This window comes from Mercenaria mercenaria, chromosome 6, assembly GCF_021730395.1.
Source record: "Mercenaria mercenaria strain notata chromosome 6, MADL_Memer_1, whole genome shotgun sequence".
NCBI classification, from domain to species: domain Eukaryota; kingdom Metazoa; phylum Mollusca; class Bivalvia; order Venerida; family Veneridae; genus Mercenaria; species Mercenaria mercenaria.
The window spans coordinates 5802476-5824041 of NC_069366.1; the positions used below are offsets into that span (position 1 = coordinate 5802476).

At 34.4% G+C, this 21566-nt stretch overlaps 1 protein-coding gene across 1 annotated transcript in view; it reads right to left on the reverse strand.

Moving 5' to 3' along the window:
• Positions 1-1744: 1744 nt before the first annotated feature.
• The window catches only part of LOC123549783 (F-actin-uncapping protein LRRC16A-like), a 51280-nt gene continuing 31458 nt past the window's right edge, over positions 1745-21566 (reverse strand). Inside the window, exon 18 of the mRNA XM_053546606.1 lies at positions 1745-5313. Within this exon, the coding sequence (XP_053402581.1) occupies positions 4889-5313 (425 nt within the window). The 3' untranslated portion in view covers positions 1745-4888. The remainder of the gene's footprint in view (positions 5314-21566) is intronic.

Consider the following 21566-nt stretch of genomic DNA (forward strand, 5'->3'; position numbering starts at 1 on the left):
ACATATCCGCTAATTGTAAAAAAAGGAAATAGTCGGGTGGGGAAACTTTCGAAAACCCACTTTCAGAATAGGCAATTTTTGACCAAAAATATTTATATCCAATAAAAAGAGCCCTTTCGAAGCCAACCAACAACTAAGAGGAAAATTTTATTTGTTCGCAACTCAAAATTAAGACGCAACACAAGTTTTTTTAGTAAAAGAATGTTGACAGTACAGGCCAAGATCAATCAGCCTAATAAACTCGAGGTTTTGCTTTGATAAGCCAAGAACGTATACGCATTCTTTTTAAAGGGTTTTATATAAAATTAAATAGTTAAAACGTGCGTTTCAGTCTAAAAAATTTTTAACCCGGCCTCCAATCATAAAAAAAACTTTCAAAGTATGTTTACACTAAAAAAGGAAGCTTTCACAATAACTGGGGAAGTGATTTAAAAAGCGGATTGATAAGTAGTAATATGACACAATGAAATAGGGTTTTTCAAAAACCAGAGTAATCTTAGACTCACCATAAAACTTGTTCTTAAATTTTACTTTTCAGTGTGAAATTTCTAATGACATAAAGATTCAAAAAAGAAGGAACTGGGGTAGGACATCCTTTTGTAATATGGTGAGTGACCCTACATTTTAAACCTGCAGTGTATTTTAAATCCATGCAAAAGCCTTTAAAACTTAAAAATGCTTTTTTAAAAAGCACATGTCTCCCCAAAAGCAAATATAAAAGGCAAGAACAATTGGGAAAAAAGCGAAAATTTAAAGAGTCACATGGTTTGGGTTAGTGACTGAAATGAAAAAAAGGGGTCTCTACTCTGCATGTCCAATCATCCTGTGAAAATTTTAACATTCGGGTCAAGGGTCTTGTTTTTGTTTTGGAAATGAAGTGTGAGGACAAATGTAGAGGGACATATTAATCCCGTGCCGTGACCCTTTAAAAAAGTGACCCAAACCATAGGGGGGTTTTTCCACTCCTAAGCACTACCCCCTAGAGTTTGAAGGTTTTTTGGTCAAAATTTTTCCTCAGGACAGACAGCCAAAAATTTTCAGTTTTTTAAACATTTTACCTTTTCCTGAAGACCCCTATTTTCAGTACTTTTTTATTTGACTAGATTTACTGTGCATTGGAGGAAAAGGCTTGGATGGAAATTAGGGAATTGGGCCCCCTAACCATTGAAAGGTATAAAATTAGGCTTGTACAAGGGATTTTACATGCTTTATAAAAATTACCCTGGAATATAATTCTTTTTTAATTTACAAAAAAAGAATTATGAATTCAGAAGTATAATCCAACTGAAATAGATCAACAAGTGTCCTGTACACATTTTGAAGAATTATGTAAACTTATTCTTAGAAACAAACAAAAGAGTAAATGTCCTTTTTCATAAACCCAAATGGTCAAGCCTTATTTCCTGAAACAACAACTGTTTTTTTTTTGTTGGTTGGGGTTTAAACATTGACCAAAACATTACACAATTCAGGCATTGGCAACTTCCCGGAAACCGCAGGGGGCATTATTTCATCAAAAGGGAGGGGCCCGGATGAACCACCGACCTTCGTAAGCCAGGGAGACTTCCCACATGAAAAATTCAACCCCCCGGGGTGGGGTCAACCAAATTTAGTGAGGGCATTTTCAAAGTCAGCCCTTAAAACCCCGCAGAAGGAGGCCCCTGAACAAAAACAAAAGTGACAAAACCATTTTTGTATATACTTGTAAATTTTTCAATATTTTTTTACTAATCAGATTCTAGCACACCTGACCAAACTTTACAAATATTTAAAGTTTAAAACAAAAAAAAGAGACATTTTTACATAGCTAGATTGTTTCAGAGTGAATCAAGTAGACCATGCAAATGTTAACAAAGATCATTCAAATCACAGAAAGGCGAGCAAATTAATAAAAGGGAAATAATAAATTGATTCATAGAAATAAAAAATTATTAACTGCACATTCCAAAGTTATAAAAGAACCACTCTGGCTCTGAGAATCACTATAACATATCTTGTGAAACTTAATTAAGTTAACTGAATTATGAACATCCATACTATTCTTTATTCTACTCTTTACAATTTATTAAAAGAAACAAATTCAGCAAATACTTATTAATTAGTCAGTAAACAAGAGCTGTCCGTAAGATAGCCAAGCTCGACTATTCGAAATATTGTCCCAGAAGCAGGAAAATATTACCCAAAATGTTAAATATCAAAAGAGTTTTAAGTTCAAAAGGGGACATAATTTGACCAAAATGCATATCAGAGTTATAAGACTTGCTGCTATCAACTAGTTTTATAACCCTGAAGACACATGTGGAGTTTCAATTCAATATCTGCATTAGTTTTGGAGATAGTAACTTGCATGTAAAACTTTAACCAGAATTTTCTAAGTCCAAAAGGGGGCATAATTTGCTTAAAATACATGTCAGAGTTATGGGACTTGACCCAGTGAGGTTGGTAATTGACCTAGAAAAAGAATAAATAAGTTTCAAATCTATATGCCTTTTAGTAACAGCTGTATGTACTTGCACGCAAAACTTTAACCAGAATTTTCTAAGTCCAAAAGGGGGCATAATTTGGCCAAAATGAAGGTCAGAGTAATGGGACTTGCTGCTATCAACTAGTTTTATAACCCCAAAGACACATGTGAAGTTTCAATTCAATATCTGCATTAGTTTTGGAGATAGTAACTTGCATGTAAAACTTTAACCAGAATTTTCTAAGTCCAAAAGGGGGCATAATTTGCTCAAAATACATGTCAGAGTTATGGAACTTGACCCAGTGAGGTTGGTATTTGACATAGAAAAAGAATAAATAAGTTTCAAAGCTATATGCCTTTAAATGATGGCTGTATGTACTCGCATGCAAAAACATAACCAGAATTTTCTAAGTCCAAAAGGGGGCATAATTTGGCCAAAATGGAGGTCAGAGTTATGGGACTTGCTGATATCAACTAGTTTTATAACCCCGAAGACACATGTGAAGTTTCAACTCAATATCTGCATTAGTTTTGGAGATAGTAACTTGCATGTAAAACTTTAACCAGAATTTTCTAAGTCCAAAAGGGGGCATAATTTGCTCAAAATACATGTCAGAGTTATGGAACTTGACCCATTGAGGTTGGTAATTGACCTAGAAAATGAATAAATAAGTTTCAAAGCTATATGCCTTTAAATGATGGCTGTATGTACTTGCATGCAAAAACTTAACCAAGGTGTGACGCAGACGCCGACGCCGATGCAGACGCCAGGGTGAGTAGAATAGCTAGACTATTCTTCGAATAGTCGAGCTAAAAATGTTAGTATACCTTCGCCAGCCTCTTTGCCACGAAACAAAACTAAAATCCAATCAGCAAATCTACGAAACATGTTTCAAGTTTATTCCAATATAGTTTCAAAGGAAAATCTTCCCACTAGATTCTACAGTTTCTGTTTGTACGACAGTTTTAACTAGTGTTAGTATCACCATAAAGTGTTTTGATTCACCTCAAAAATGCATTTTTACTCCTAATATAACATAAGTTAAAAGCTACAAATTCATTGTGAATTTGAAATGGACTAAACACCCCTTTGCCAGGTATGTATCCAAGAATATTTGTTTGTTTCAGAAATATCACTCACAGAGGGAAACACCAGACCTGTGTAGTACCTAGTAAACATTTTGTGATGTTCGACCTGTAAAAGTGAGCAACTTTTTTCAAACGTTTATTACCAAATTTGGTATATTTAAATTTTTTCGCCCTATGTAAAATTTTCAGAAGTATTCCAGTCTAATTCACTAAAAAAAACACCGTATTCACTGCTAAAATATAAATCCACTTCCTTTCAAACCAAAAATCATTGATTGTATAATTTCGAGTGTCCAAACATCACAATTTAGATAAATTTCCTTGAGATTAAATAACAAATTTTCAAAGCTTTAAACCATTGTTTCTATTTTTTTTCAATAACAAGTGAGTCAATGAATTTCAGATTTGCATTAATAACATAAAACAAAACCAGTCTTTTTGGTTAAGAAGACGTATCTAAACTTTTTAAGTAGTACTTCCTTGTCTTAATCAAATTTCCGATCTATTTTACAGTGAAACACATATATACTACTTCTTACAGCTTTTCACAAGTGTAGAAGTATGCATAATTTAAACGATGCATATTAACATGCATGTTCAACCTCATCCAAACCAAAATGATCACTTTTTTGTGAACTGAATGCAAAACATTTACAGTGCAAATTTCTGATCTATTTTACAGTGAAACATGTTCTTTTATAATTATAGCTATTCATAAGCGTAAAATTCCATATAATTCAAAGATGCATATTTAAGTTTTTTTTTTTTTTAATAACATGAACGTTCAACCTAATGTAAATCAAACTGACCATGTTTTCTTTTTAAGTTGAATGCAATACTTTTGCAGTACGCAAAATGGCACCTAAATTGCTGATACACTCTTTCTGGCCCCTATCTTACAAGATTTTCTACACAGACAGAAATATTGTTGACTATAAACCAGAAATTACATGCAGTGCTTTAAACATTTTACATGCTAACATAAAGATAATATACTAAAAGAAAAATGCATGTTCCAATCCTGAAAAACAATATGAAAATCCATCAATTGATAGATATACTCAGAATTCTAATTTTTCTAGGTTTTCTTATCTATCAAAGGAACAAATAATTAAAACAGTTTCTTCATAGTTTCTAAACCAGTGTTCTGTACCAGGGCTATGTGAGATATCATACTGACTGTGCAGCAATAAAAAAAGCCAAATATTAGAATTCCACGTATCATCTATCTAGATGCATCAAAATGCTGTAACTATTATAAATCAGCATTCCCTGCAAATATTTAGAAGCACTTCGTTCATTTCCTGAGCACCCATGCATCACTCTTTATTCCTATCAAATTATGTTTTGTAATCCGCATTCCACATTCACTACATTCAAAGACATATCGTACAAACCCCGCAATCCCCTTTCATCGCCACTATGCTTCTTGTGCCTCCTATCTGGGGTCACATTGTCATATAAGGGGTCATGACCTTGATCAAGGTTACCCACATCTGTGTAGGTCACCGAAATAGTGGGCACTGGAGAATTTGACCTAGGTGATGCATTTGGCGACCTTGAGGTAGGTTTCAATGACCTTGGTGCCTTTTTAGGTACTGTTTCAGTTTTGAGATTTTCTTTTTCCTGAGATTTATCTTTTGCCCTTGGTGATTTCGGTGACCTATTTTTGGGTGACCTTGAACCAGTCCTGGTTGCCTGAGGAACTGTTGTAGGTCGGGTTTTTTCTGCATCCAAAGCAAGCCGAATATGATCTCTGTCTAAAACAAGCAATACGATAAAAATATATTTGAAAACATGCTGTTTGAAATTTTGTGTGTTTTTAATGGTTTTATTGCAAAATTGTGTCTGTAAAAGTATTTCAGGATTTCAATCACAATAGGTTCAGAATACACACTACCATATAAACAAGTAATTTGCCACTTGTAACAAAGGTGAATATTCTGCTCTGCCAGGACTTCCTTCTCATATCTCTTACTCTGTCACAGTTTTTGCTTTAGCCAAAAAAAACCAACAACCTAAGCACTCATAGCCTTGGGTTTGTGTGTCCCAGCTTTTGCTTTTGCCAAACAATAGTGTAAGCACTGATCATTAACCCTAGGCTTGAGTGTCCCAGCATTTTTAAGTTGAACTATAATGTAAGCACTCATCAACGCTGTGTTCGTCTTCCCAGCTTCTGCTTTAGCCAAACAACAATGTAGGCACTTATTAACCCTGGATTCATCTGTGCCAGCTTCTGCTTTAGCCAAACAACAATGTAGACACTTATTAACCCTGGATTCATCTGTACCAGCTTCTGCTTTAGCCAAACAACAATGTAGGCACTTATTAACCCTGGATTCATCTGAGCCAGCTTTTGCTTTAGCCAAGCAACAACTTAAGCACTCATAACTCTTGCTTTGTCTGTCCCAGCTTCTGCTTTAGCCAAACAACAACCTAAGCACTCATTAACCTTAGGTTTGTCTGTGCTTGAGCCTCTGCATTAGCCAAACAACAATTTAAGCACTCACAACCCTGGGTTTGGGTTTCCTATGTCCCACTTTAGGCCTTTCATGCCAAACATCAACCACTAACACATCATAACTCTTGCTATTCTTTCTCTGTCCTTAGTTGGCTACTATTAGCCAAACACAACAAAGTAAGCGCTCAATAACCTTAAGCTTTGTCCGTCCATTTCCCTTTAGCCAAACAACAACTTAAGCACTCATAACACTGGATTTGTCTTTCTCAGTAGACTGGCTCCCATCCCTATGTTTGTTCTGTCATACTTCTTATATAATATTATAAGTTTCTTCATTAACTGAGGGAGAAACTCAAGCAGGTTGTTTCTGTATTGACATTTTTATTGCCCCTGACGTTTAGCCATCAGATAAAATGTGCAACTTAAGAGGCTTAAAATTTACTTTAAAATGTTTGCAGTATTTATAAAACATAACCATGCAGCCAGGGAGCCAGACTACTTTCCCATAGCTCAGCAACAAAATAAGCAAATGGCCAGAGTAACAAGAATCTTTTAAGTCCTTGTTATCAAATATTAAAAAAATTCTAACTAAATTTGTAGTAAAACAGCTTATCTTTGTAATGACACTAGTACTTGCAGGACATTTATCTGATATTTCTGACATGTAAACATTCAGAACCTTGAAATCTAACACAATGCAGACATGCACTTTTCATAAAAGCACTTGTACAACCTAATTTGAAGTGTATAGTAGTAATTAAACAAAAAAGGACACTTATAGTTAGATTTTAGCCCACTATGCTAATATGCTATATTCTAATTTCATTTAGCGCCATTTTTCAACAACTAGAGCTGTCACAGGAGTGAGAATTTTACCCAAAAATCCCCTCGTACAGAAGTAAGCCAAAGTCAAAATGAACCTCAAAATCAATGGGGTCTTTTTTAGTTTGGTGACCTGGGCCCCGTACATTCTCGATTTATTGCCCGGGAAAACCGGTTTAATGTTCTGGTCACGTGCCTTTGACCTTTTCCAATTTAAACCTAAAAATCAATGATATCATCGCTGGTCTGCAACCTTCCTATAAAATTCCATGATCCTAGGAAAAGTGTTTCAATTTATCGCCCGAAATGGTTTAATTTTTGGGTCATGTACTTGATCTTTGCCCTACTCCCCAAAAATATAGGTTATCTGCTGGTCATGACCCACTTTCCCTATCAATTTTCGGATCCTGGGCCCCAGTGACTAAAGTTATCTCTGGAAACCCTTTAATGTTCTGGAAAAATTGGACCTTGATCTATGCTCAAAGCGAACTTGACCTGATTTTTTGATGTCCCAAAATTTATGTCGGGCCCAAGTTTCTAAAACTTATCTTTGGGAAACTGTTTAATTTTTCTGGGTTTTTGGCCCTTTGACCTTTGACCTAGACCTCAAAGTAAAAACATGACCAGTTTTTTTGTATGTTACACCTGTGTTCCAAAAATTATTTAAATCTGTCAAGTTTTTTGATTTACGCCCAGAAACATGAAAAACCAAAAGGACGCGGACCGCAGAAAAAGCCACTCTATTCCCCCCTAAAACCTTGTTTGTGGGGGTTTAATAATGAAAACAAAATTAAATAAAATCCAGTAAAAAGGGTTGTCCCCTTTTGAAAAAGTCGTTTTCATTTTTTTTTGGTAAGTATTGTTGAAACTTTTAAAGTAAGTTTCATTTTCACTTGTTTGACCATATTCGTTATATGATCTGTATTTATTGGTTGTAACAAAACCCAAAATTGATTTTTACTGTCCTCCCCCTTTTTAGCATTTTTAATGTGTATTTCTAAGTTTTGGGAGTTCGATAAAAAATATTTGTTTCTAAAATTCAAATCTTATATATTTTTCCAATTCATTCTATATAAAAAAATTAAAAGAAATTTCTTTTATATGTTTTTTAGGGTTTTTAAATTTTTTTTTAATAACCCACAAAACAAGTTTATTCCAATCCCTTGATGCAAGCAGGAATTTTTTTTTTTGTGTTTTATCTTTTTAAAAGGGCTTCAATTACATTTATGATCATAAGATTATGCAAAAAAAAAAATTTATATTGTTACTATATGAAAACTAAAATTACGTGTTTTTATGATCAAAATTTGATGATTGAATCAATGATATTATGTCATTTTAAAAAGTAAAAAAAACTGTGCGGGTTTGGCCAATATTCCCTGGTTTTACCTGAATACTTTGTTTTATACGTTCAAAATATGCAAAGCTAAAAAGCATTTTTGCAAATGTTTATTGTCCGTAAGTATTGACCGGGACTCATGAATTTTCCCGTATATACCCGTGAATTAAATTTTCGGTGTCCGAAATAAATAGCGATATAACAAAATATTCATATTTGTTCTTAACTGTAAACTGTCACATCTGCAAGTATTTGTAACGGACAAGCTTTTAAACTGTCAAAACCACAATTCAGGATTGTGGGTTCGGTCCCAGTTGGCCGTCCTTTTTTTTCCTCAAATTTTTTGCAGTTACTACCCTTTTATCAAAGTATCTTGTGTTTTGGTTATTTATTAAGAGAAAACAATTTTCCCGTTGTAAAAAAAATGGTTTAAAATTTTTTTAAAAGTATCTTAGATAAAAAAGACAAAATTTCATGTACAGGTTCCCAAAAAAAAGTACCAAAGAGGGGAAAAAACTAAAAAATTTTAAAATATGTAAATAAAATATGTAAGCGATAACATTACAGTACAATAATTTAAAAAAAAAAGATTATTCTTAATGATTTGAACCCGTGGTAATTGCTGGAAGTCAGACACCTTACCTTAGCCAGTGTCATCAATTGCTTTACTGTTATTTGTAAAATGGATACTTTAGGGGCTAGAACTGCGTTTTAAATTTTCGAAAACACCCCGGGAAAAAATTTGGGGAAGATTAATGAGTGCCCGGTCATACCCGGACAAAACCATAATATAAATAGACAATTTCAATGAAAGAAATCCTGTAAGGTTTTGTGACCCGGATCAAAATTTTGAAGTTGCAGGACAAAATTAGACAGGGCAGATGTATCGCTAGGGAAAACCCATTGCCCCACTCCCCCCAAATTTTTTGGGGGGGATAAAAGGAATAAAACCTACATGATTGATTTTTGAAGTGTTAAGGTTTTTGATATATATGTTGTTAAAACAGTCGCACTGCCTCTGTTTCACAGTAGTTGCGCATAGCTTAGTGGTAAGATTAAATGGAGTTTTGGGAAAAAGTGTTTTTTAGTTAATCATATATTTTTTATTAAAATAATTTTTGATACACGCATCATGAACATAAACACAATGTACCATAATGTTGTTTTCCTATAATGCTGGAGGAAACTATTAACTGATTTCTCCTAAAATTTCCTAACATCAATTTTAAACAAGATGGCAATAAAGGCCCTGTATCACTCAACATAGCTTTTAGAACTTTTCAAAAATCAGGCATCCCAGCATCATCAATCTTCATTTATTGCCAGTGAGTTATTTAGTTCACATTTTGTTATTTCTGGTTTAACAAACCCATGGCACTCTCCCTGGATACTTTAAACAAATTACTGTATCACCTGGTATGGTACCAAGCTGCATCATGTCGTTTGCAAGATTTACTTTAATTTTGATATTATCTTTCAGTTATTTAAACAGCGTTTTACTTACAAAAAGTAGCTGAAATTGTTTGACTAAAACTTCATCCGTAACACACCACACTTTTATCAGAAATTTGGTGATGGTTGTGATAGTGCACTGTATATTTAATTCCTGTTTCAGTCCAATACATATATGGTAGTTGGTTTATAGCTGCATGCAAAACTTAATGAATTTTCAAAGTTAAAAAAGGGCAATGATTTCTATCAAATTCAAGCAAGAGTTATCCGAGTTGGTTATGTCAATACATCTGATGACTGGGAAGCACTGTATGCATTTTCAATCCAATAAAATTGTTCTTAGGATACAGCTTAACTTTCTTTATGTCAAACTTTAACTGAATTTTCGGAAACGGAAAACGGACCATACCTTGTTTTAAATTCAACCTAGAGTTATCTTACTTGGTTATTTCAGTAGGTTTGGTGACTTGAAAGTATTGTATAAAGTATCAATCCAACACATGCAATGATTGCTGAAATATGAATTTGCACTCTAAACTTTAACCAATGTGTGATTGAAATGATGACAGCAACAGCTACACCAATACTCAGGTGAGCAGAATTAAGCTCTCACTATCTTCGAACAGTCAAGCTCAAAGACCAGACCCTTTTCTCAACAACTTATCGGGTAGCAGTGAGCACAATGCCCAACTTTATAGTGCTGCCTCACTGGAATATCTCACCATAGACACATTATAATGTCACTGAACTAACCAGTCCTAGAACTATCAGTGCCAATTAAGGAAGCTACTAAAGTACCATTTTTCACATCTTTGGTATGATGTATGACTCGGCCAGGGAGCAATGCACAACTTCTGCACTCAAAGTGGGTGTTCTTCCACTAGGCTACTAAGGTAGTTATTTACATTTAGGGACCTTGATATAGACTGTAACTGGTGACATTCAAAATTATTGAAAGACTGTCAATAAAGAAATTGTCCATTTTGCTTCAGAAAAAATTAAGACGTCATTCTGAATATGAAAACAAGAGCTGTCACTAATGGTGACAAATGCCCCCGCAGCACCTTGACCTTTGACCTGGTGACCCCAAAGTCAGTAGGGGTGGTGTACTCAATAAGTACTATCAGCATGTGAAGTTTGAAGGTCCTGGGTGAAGTGGTTCGCATGTAAAGTGCCTTCATGCAAAAAGTTAACGTTGGCCCCTGTGACCTTGACCTTTGACCTGGTGACCCCAAGGTCAGTAGGGTTGGTGTACTCATAAAGTACTATCAGCAAGTAAAGTTTGAAGGTCCTGGGTGAAGTGGTTCACGAGTAAAGTGCCTTCATGCAAAAAGTTAACGTTGGCCCCTGTGACCTTGACCTTTGACCTGGTGACCCCAAAGTCAGTAGGGTTGGTGTACTCATAAAGTACTATCAGCACGTAAAGTTTGAAGGTCCTGGGTGAAGTGGTTCCCGAGTAGTGCCTTCATGCAAAAAGTTAACGTTGGCCCCTGTGACCTTGACCTTTGACCTGGTGTCCCCAAAGTCAGTAGGGGTGGTGTACTCAATAAGTACTATCAGCAAGTGAAGTTTGAAGGTCCTGGGTGCAGTGGTTTGCGAGTAAAGTGCCTTCATGCAAAAAGTTAACGTTGTGACGAATGAACAAACTAACTAACTAACTAACGAACAAACGGATGGACAGTTCAAAACTAATATGCCTCCCTTTGGGGGCATAAAAAAACAATGAAAACCCCCTGAAAAGTCAACTTTGAAAATTTTAATTTCTATGGCTACAAGTAAAGTTTTAGTTAAAAAAGATGATTCATAAGATTAAAACAAAAGGTTTTTGGCCCATCCAGTTTTTATCAAAAATCAACAAATATTTAAACAATTACCTGTATCAAACAAAAGTGTATGTTACTAGTAAACTTCCTGGAGATATCGCTATGTCATACCTCCGACTTTACAAGTAGGTTTAATGAACCAAAAGAAGGGTGCAACCTTAAAACATGCCACTTCATTATCAACTTTATTTATAGAATACAAAAATTAACTTTGCATTATAACCATATCTGATTTTTAAAAATCTGAAACTGACAACTGTGAGCAACATACTCACTCTATTATTCCCATATATAGACCCATTTTCAAGGATTTCACAGTTGCATTAATTGACCATACTAATACCATTGAACTAATAATAAGTGGTAACTGGTCAAGGCCACTGAAATACCATATATGTAAGCAGACTCATAATGAATCATTTCCTTTGCAGCCACCTTTTCTCACACACAATGCTAAAGAAAATTGAAAGAACACATAGCCAGGCAGGGACAGTCTAAACTAGAGCTATCACAGAAGGTAACGAACACCCCTACACTTTGCTTTGATATATGGTAGGTAAGTGCTCAGCCTGTTTGTATCAATAAGAAACAGTCAGATGCTAGTTTAATGAAAATCCTTCCAGCGGTTAAGAAGACATGTAGCAGACAAGACATAAAGCCATTTGACCTTTGACCTTTAAAGGCAGATAATCAGATTTTGGCCATATAAGGGATTTGCTTGTAACTTTATCATCTGATCATTTACACTCATTTATGTTCACTAAACACTTAATACAAGTTAGATTTTCACTGGAGGTATTTTTAAAATTTGATTTTCCTATCCTGGTTGCCCAAATATAATATATATTGTAATATATTTGTAAAATATTTTCATTAACATTTATGTATTTAGATGGAATTCGATAGAAACGCAAGTTTAAAAAATTATTATTATCTCCCTTTGCCTATCTTGGTTGCGCAACCAAGATAGATTGGAAATAAATGAATTCAGAAGCTACACACAGATTTAAAGCTTGCCGTTCGGTTCAGATTGTTAAATAGTTGGTATGTCTATCAAACGCAAACGTAAAACAAGAAACTGTATCGAAATAAAATGAATTACTCAGCTTTTTAAATACTTTTATATTAAAGAGGAGTAATTACAAATTTTTATAAAAAATAATAAAACATACATTTCTAATAGGAATCTAACTCTATGTAATGGGTCTTTTTGTTCCTTAAACAGATCTCTACCAGAATATACAAAAAGTAAAAAATGGCATTAAATGTTGTTTAAATGTGATTGACCACCTTTAATAGTGACCTTGATCTTAGGACTAGTGACCATAGTCATGCACTCTGCAAATCGTCTTGATAAGGTTAACAGTTCATGCTAATGATATGGAGAATGTATACAAGCTTTTCTACATTTGGTGTCCAAATGTGATCTTGGCCTTGAACTTATGGCCTGGATCATGCGGGTATCTTGTCATATTATGATGGTAAAAACTGGTGAGTAGTTATTTAAAAGAGACTGATCAATGGACCAACCAAAGCACATGACTTAAATATAGCCCCCGCCCCCCATATTGTATCTTGGGTGTAACTCATCATCTGTTATGATTACCATAGCAACAGAAATAGTGAAATTTTAATGATCCCTACCTTCACAATGATTATCCTTCTTTTTCTTTCTTATTTTCCACCACAGACAGACTGACATTCTAATGTGATGTCTTATAAATCAAACTATATCCATTTCTTTTCATGTATACACCCAAAGTAGCTTCAAATCCAACAACAAACATTTCCGCAACATTTTCAATCACTTTAAAATGTCAGTCAGATAATGTTCAACATTTTGATAACTTTATTCCCTCACATTGTTTCTTTTTTTACACGTTTGTACTTTTAAGTTGTCAATCAGTTTTCTTTTGACTATGAATTACAGTTGAACGTGACTTAGCGGTCACTTGTATTCACCAGTCACCTGTCTTAAGCAGCCAATCAGTTAACTCCCCAAATTGACTTTTTGTTCTATTTTACTAACAGTCACCTGTCTTGCGGCCACATTGTGCCGCTCCTTTGGCTGGTTGTTTTATATGGGTTAACTGTTAACCGTTTTATTCCAAGCCTACAAAAAACACTGAGTTTTCTCTAATCAACTTTCTATATCACAGTCACTGCATGACTAAAACTGAAAACTCAGTACAAAACTACATTTTCATTTATATACAGCTATCTCTGAAGTATTCCAAGTTAGAATAAAACTTAAAATGTATTCCATATACAATGAATAAGCTATTATTACACAAGAACATGTGCAATTATTTAAATCATACACAAATCTACTCTTTTAAACATGCGTGCACTCTATCTATCCACACTATATACACCTATTGTCAGGTGTTTCAGTCAAACGGATTTCCCACAATGAAATCTAGACTCCAGATAAAATAGAAGAAACACAACTAAAATACTTCCTTCTTTAAGCACGATTTATATCTTAAATTTCATTCTATTCTATATTTTTTAACTGGACACATGTGACAAGGACAATCTATGTATCACACAAATCTATGGTTTTTATCCAAATCAAATTCCTAAATCAAATATAAACTAGTTTTATATTCCGATTTTATACAAGGTTAAGTATATTTAGGTGACAATTCAATCATATCCAAACAGTATATTTAATTTCATGCATATATACGTATTTACACAGTACAGTCATGCAATCTCAGGAAATGCATTTTTTCATAATCAGCGTACAAAATCTTTACAAACACGCCCATTTAAGATACAGTGTTTCTACTGTAAGTTAATTTAATTTTTCATTGAATAAACACTATAGAAACTGAAACATCAAAATTTTCCTTTTTGGATGAATGAATATGTAACTACTGGTTCAGTTCACACGAAAACTATTTTACATTTTTACTAAAACAGATTGAAAATATGTTAATACAAATTAAAACATATAAGTGGAAGGGCTGTTCAACAATTAAAATTACATATTTACATTTGATGGTTTAAGGGTCACAATGTCTTTGTTGCTAATCTGGCTGCCACATTTTTTGTTACGAACATAAAAATATATATTAATTTCCTGTTAAATCCTATTGTCGATAACTGTTTTTTCACATAATTATTTGTCATATGTTTGAATATGTCATTAACATTCTGGAAATTAATAGTCAGTCCACTGTTTTGGTTACCTCCCTTTATCAGTTCATTGTTTTGATTACCTCCCTTTAGGGCTATGACTATCAGATCATGTGCAATATTGAAAGTAGTGATGTAACATAATTATGCATTTTCTCTATATGGAGAGCTGCTATATCGGTTTTTAACATAAACTGAACAAGAGTGCCAGACTGTCACAAAATATGCCCGTCATCGAACTTGGCCTAATTAAAGGGGCATAATCCAAGAGTGCCTGGGGTGCTTGGGGTGGTTATCATACTTGGCCGAGATATTAGGCTCACAAACATTGTCAGCAAGTTTGGTGAAGATCGGATGAAATCTGTTCGACTTAGAGTGCGACAAGGCTAAATTCGCAGTTTTTAGTAATTCAAGAGCCATAATCCAAGAGTGCCTGGGGCGATTTGGCTGGTTATCGAACTTGGCTGAGATATTATGCCCACAAACATTGTCAGCAAGTTTGGTGAAGATCAGATGAAAACTGTTTGACTTAGACAGCGGACAAGGCTAAATTCGCTGTTTTTCGAGTAATTCAAGGGCCATAATCCAAGAGTGCCTGGGACGATTTGGCTGGTTATCGAACTTGGCCGAGATATTATGCGGACAAACATTGTCAGCAAGTTTGGTGAAGATCCAATAAAAACTGTTCGACTTAGAGAGCAAACATGCTTTGGACGCCTCCCACCCGCAGCCATGGGTGTTCACATAATACGCCCTGCTCTTTCAGAGATGGGAGTATAAAAATCTTACAGAATGTTAAGTGAAGATATTTATTACAAATTTCTTGGTAACGTTATTCAGTATATTGTGTAACTAAGAAACTGAAGAGACAGCATGCAAACTGATCATATACTTGACAGTGTTCACACCTAAACTACTTTGAGACGTATCAGTACCATTGTTGAATGATTATGAATGATTACATTTGACAGGTCTTATACAAGTTTTGAATAAAACCCTTTTTAGCTTCCAATATGGCTAAAAACATTTTTTGGAGACCAGCTTACTTTTACCTTCATACCAGAATTTGATCAGTGCTCAATTTTGGCAATATCCTATATCCTGAGCAATAATTTGAATGAATAAAATAGATTTCTGAGAGCAATATTCACAATAAAAATATACAAGTAATATAGGATAATAATTAATTTGATATTCAATATTTGTTCTAATGATACCTTGGTGTAGTGGGGGAATTGAAACTGTATGGGTAAAGTCAATCTGACTAAAGTACATCTCCTATTACGCTACGCATAGGATCTGAAAACGACCTATTCATTGCCTCGTTCTGACGGCCCTTTCACTAGCCAATCAGAGCCTAGCTTACAACATCTTGCAAATCTACCTGTAGCATTGACTTTTGATATTTACAATTCTTATGTCGTAAGGTATCAGATAGCCGGTTAGCTCAGTCGGTAGGCCACTTGCTTCGTAAGCGAGGGGTCCCTGGTTCGAGTCCTGGAACAACTGCATATTTTTCTTACTCTTTGACAATCGAACAAGTCGTCTGATTGGATAACATAAAAATAGCAATAATGGAAATCCAAAATATACAGAAGACGAATGTGAATGGGTCGTTCTCAGATCTTCGTTTAGAAGATCAAGCACTTTAGTCAGATTGTGGGTAAAGTGTACATATGTGATATCATATCTTACCATCAATAAAAGTGTATATATGTGATATCATATCTAGCCATTTATACAAACTGTACCAGTATTTAATACTCATGGTTATCACTGATGCATATTACTGATCATCAAAACCAGATATTACATATCAGACTTCATGTAATCTTCTCCACTCCCCCTCACCCCTTACCACACACATACATTTCTCCCACATATATTTATATTTATCTATTTGTTTACTTAAACGTTAATATTTTGTTCCTTAACTTCCTTCCCAATTGTTTAATCAATTTAATATTTTCCTGTCTTTATCATGTTTTCCATAAAAGGAAGACTAGGTAACAGAGCACTTCATTCCTTGGAAAAATAAAGCATTCGTCACAAAAAACTTGTGACATAAAAAGTATATCATCACATCAGAATTGGGCTCTGCACGAGACTTGGGCCCTATATCATCACATCAGAATTGGGCTCTGCACGAGACTTGGGCCCTATATAATCACATCAGAATTGGGCTCTGCACGAGACTTGGGCCCTATATCATCACATCAGAATTGGGCCCAGAATTGGGCCCTGCACAAGACTTGGGCCCTATATCATCATATCAGAATTGGGCCCTGCATGAGACTTGGGCCCTATACTATCACATCAGAATTGGGCCCTGCACGAGACTTGGGCCCTATATCATCACATCAGAATTGGGCTCTGCACGAGACTTGGGCCCTATATCATCACATCAGAATTGGGTCCTGTAAGTATATATCATAGTTATGATCTTTATGTATATCAATACACCAGACTTGGGCCCAATAAGTATATCATCACATCAGAATTGGGCTCTGCACGAGACTTGGGCCCTATATCATAGCATCAAACTTGGGCCCTGTAAGTATATATCAACACATCAACATATCATAGTTATGATCTTTATGTATATCAATACACCAGACTTGGGCCCAATAAGTATATTATCACATCAGAATTGGACCCTTTGACAACTTGGGCCCTATAGGTAACAAAGATAAGCTCAAAGACCAGTCTCAGGTTTGGAAACCAGTCTCAAGTTTGGAAACCAGTCTCAAGTTTGAAAACCAGTCTCAAGTTTGGAAACCAGTCTTAAGTTTGGAGACCATTTCAAAACTACACCATTTCAAAACTTGCTGCCAGAGGTCAACATTGACCAATGGCAAACTTAAAGTCAACAATTCAATTTCAAAATCTTTAATCCTTGAAAGACCACAAAACATTGCCACTATCTCTAGCCAGATAGCATCCTACACAGTTTGTTTGATATTTACATGTCAAGTGAATACAACCTGGTATCATTAAACACTTGATCATAAAGTAATCAGTCATTAGACTTCCTTGATTAAACAATATACCATTATCTTGAATATCACATGCATTTTGAAGACAAAAGTTAATTTGAATGTAACCCCCTTTTCTAACTCTAATTATGTAATTTCAATTTATATGTATATGCATGCTTTTCTTTTACATACTTATTTAGATGTAACTAAATTTTAGAAGTTAAAAGTAACACACCTTTACGTCAGATTTTAAACAGATATCATAATTATATGGTGTGTTAACATTTGTATGTCCGGGGTGGAGCGTATCAACCTTGAATGATTACAAAATGCATGACTGCGCTAATCTTATACTGTACTGTAAACTAATACTGCTTTAAAGCAAGTTCTGAAAAACTGTACATTTCAACGTGATTTATTCTTTTCACTTTTCATAACAAATTCTTTTGCCAACATTTTTTCTGAGTATGTGTACTGGAAGTCTGAAATACATGAAATATACTGAAAAATCATACAGCCAGAGTCAGCATCCATAACCTTAATTTAAGTTCAAAACATTAAACAATAAACTCATTGTTGCTGTACAAGAAGAGAGAACTGGACACTGTTGGTGAGCTATGACTAAGAAACAGAGGAAATGTTTTACTGCCTGTCCAGCAATTTCAGATACTCTTCATACCACTGGGGAAATGACTAAGTACTATTTAATGTAAGCTAGGGAAAGGCTTTATTTGAAGATGGGTATACCTGTAGGTTGCATTTTTGTGTTGTGAAAAGAAGAATTCCTTTTTTGCAAATTGTAACAAAAGCAGTATTCATTTCCTTATAATCTATAGGAAAATCAATGGCACATCTTATATCTCTTAAAGTGGCCACTACACCTATTCAATTAATGGTCTGACAAATTGTTGCACAATTTACCTTCAAAATAAATAGACTAAAGTTTTGCTTTTGAAATACATACTGCAAACTACTTATCTAAAAGTACACCACCTTTGATCATTTTCTAATATTAAATGAAAAGAAGATTTTTGAATCAATCCTGAAAACAATGTTACAAAGTGAAGTTACAAAGGGTAATAAATTTAATCATTATTTTTGCATTTTTTGGTTTAAACGTTCAGGCAATTTTTCAATTTTTGTAATACAAGGCTTTGAAAGAAGTTAAATACATAAAAGAATCACATTTAAGATGGAATGCACTAAATCTGGTATTACACTTCAAACCATAGTAGTGTTTTCTGACCTGTCCTGACACTCTTTCTAAATATAAAGATTACATGCTTTCTACACAGAATCCATGACTGAACAAAAATGGTGATAAAATTCCTTCGGCGCTTGCTTGCCAATGTAATGGTCAACAACTTCACCATACCTTTCAGACTGGAGAGAGAGAGATGGAGGAGTGAGATGAACTTCTAACTGAGAGTCCTTCAACAGTTTCTTGTAACTTAAAGGTTAAATTAAATCGATCATTTAATGCCGATGCTGATGAACAAGCATATTCCACAAAGCATATCACTGTTAAACACTTCTGGTTTTAAAGAATTTTATTTTTACTTTTTGGATATTTGCGAATTCAATAAGAATAAAGTAATCTGTTAATGTGCTAATATATATTCCTATACTATTTAATATAATTATACATATTTCTATTCAAAATTAACTACAAATCTCTTATAATAAATGAAATGTTCAAAAAATCATCTGACCAATTAAAATCTCATGAATTCAATATTCTAAATAAACAAGACAAACAAGAGAAGTCTGAGAGACAGCCATATGCAGGGTAGCCAACCCACATGCCTTTAGGAAACCGTACACATGGAGAAAATGTAAGGTAACATTCTGCCTATATTTTCCATATTTCTTGACAGAATTTCATAAAATAAAGTGTGTCAAAGGCAGCAAAATGAGTGCTTTCCTCTGCACAAAGCTTTCCTCTGCTATTTAAGTTATCAGTACTTTTCTTACATACTTCACCCAGCTGCTTTTACTTTTGAAGTTGGACGAAGTGTTTGAGAAAAGTACTGAGAACTGACTGCAGACATTTTGTACAAAGGAAAATGCACTCATTTTGCTGCCTTAGGACACACTTTTTATTATGAAAATCCATCAAATAATAAGGAAAATAAGGAAAATATAGGCAAAATGTCACCTGAATCGCTATCCAAAAGTCACGTGTTGGCCACCCAGATATCTCCTGCTGCTGTGTTTTACAGTGGAACAGGGATTTAGTAAGGAACAGATGGAATTGTTTTGAACAGTCATTTCCATTCATTAATATAACATTCAACTTCCTTCAGCAGTTGAAAAGGTCTGTATAATAAGGAAGATAATTCAAGAACTATTTTAGACAAAATGATTCATGTGCTATGCCATCTGCACTTCCTCTTCCTCACATTAAATGAAGTTAAGTTTAATTACCTATGGCAGTTTTAATTTTATAGTCCAGATAAAACAAATAACTAAAAATGGGGAAATAATTTAAGATAGAGTTAAGGTTCTTGAGCTCTACCCTGCAGGTCATTACCTTCCATCATAATGGCATATTATATGACATTCCCTTCAGTGTTTTTGAAGTTGTTGTCCAGACAGACAGCAAAGAAAGGGAGATAATTAAAAAATTATTAAAGACAGATTAGTTTTGTTGTTCTTTCTCTCTGCACTCCATCTCATTGCCATGTATTATTTATATAACGTTTCATTATATTCTCTTCAGTGGTTTTAAAATTTAAAAAAAATACACTTTCTTTTCAGTTTTCTCAAAAGTACTGTTTTTCAGTTAAAACCTATTATTTCTGGGGTGTCGAAAACATGTTACCAGCATAGAGGTGTGACCATTCACTGCAAACATGAAATAAATATCAACTTAAACGACTCAAATTGCTTAGTACTCTCAAAACAAGTACAAAATGTATATTAAATGCATATGTAACATTTAAACATGTATATCAGGCCACAGTGAAAAAATTCTGTACAAAGTGTCATCTTCAAGTCAAATTCTGAAACTCTCAGTCTGTTGAACATTAAGATAACACATTTCAGCTGTAGGTTGATAATCAACCTGTGCAGTGGTATTATGAAATTCACAAAATGTTATATTTTCAACATGTGCATTACAAAAGGTGTTTTAGTAATGTGAGTCTTCATGTCCTGCAAACACAGTTTCTTGCACGACAATAAAATATTAATTGCTACTAGAGCTATCACTAAAGGTAATCAATACCCCCAGATGCTGCTTTGATACAGGGAGAGTAATATGTTGTGATCATGGCATTTGACCTTCTAGTGAGACCTAGATTTTGAACCTAATGAACTGGGTTGTGCGCTATCTCTGGCACCCTGTTCAGGTTAACAATTAATGCTAGTTCTATGAAAATACTTACAGTGGTTAGAAAGATATGGAGCTGATAACAAGAGGACCATGATGGTCCTGAATCGCTCACCTCTTCCCACATGACCCAGTTTTGAGTATGACGTCGTTTTTTCTATTATTTGACATAGTGACCTAGTTTTTGAGCTCATGTGACCCAGTTTTGAACTTGACCTAGATATTATCAAGATAAAAATTCTGACCAATTTTCATGAAGATCCATTGAAAAATATGGTCTCTAGAGAGGTCACAAGGTTTTTCTATTATTTGACCTATTGACCTAGTTTTCGAAGGTACGTGACCCTGTTTTGAACTTTACATAGATATCATCAAGGTGAACATTCTCACTAATTTTCATGAAGATCTCATGAAAAATATGGCCTCTAGAGAGGTCACAAGGTTTTTCTATTTTTATACCTACTGGCCTAGTTTTTGACCGCACGTGACCCAGTTTCGAAACTGACCTAGATATCATCAAGGTGAATATTCAGATCAATTTTCATGAAGATCCATTGAAAAATATGGCCTCTAGAGAGATCAAAAGATTTTAATAATTTTAGACCTACTGACCTAGTTTTTAATAGCAACTGACCCAGTTTCAAACTTGACCTAGATATC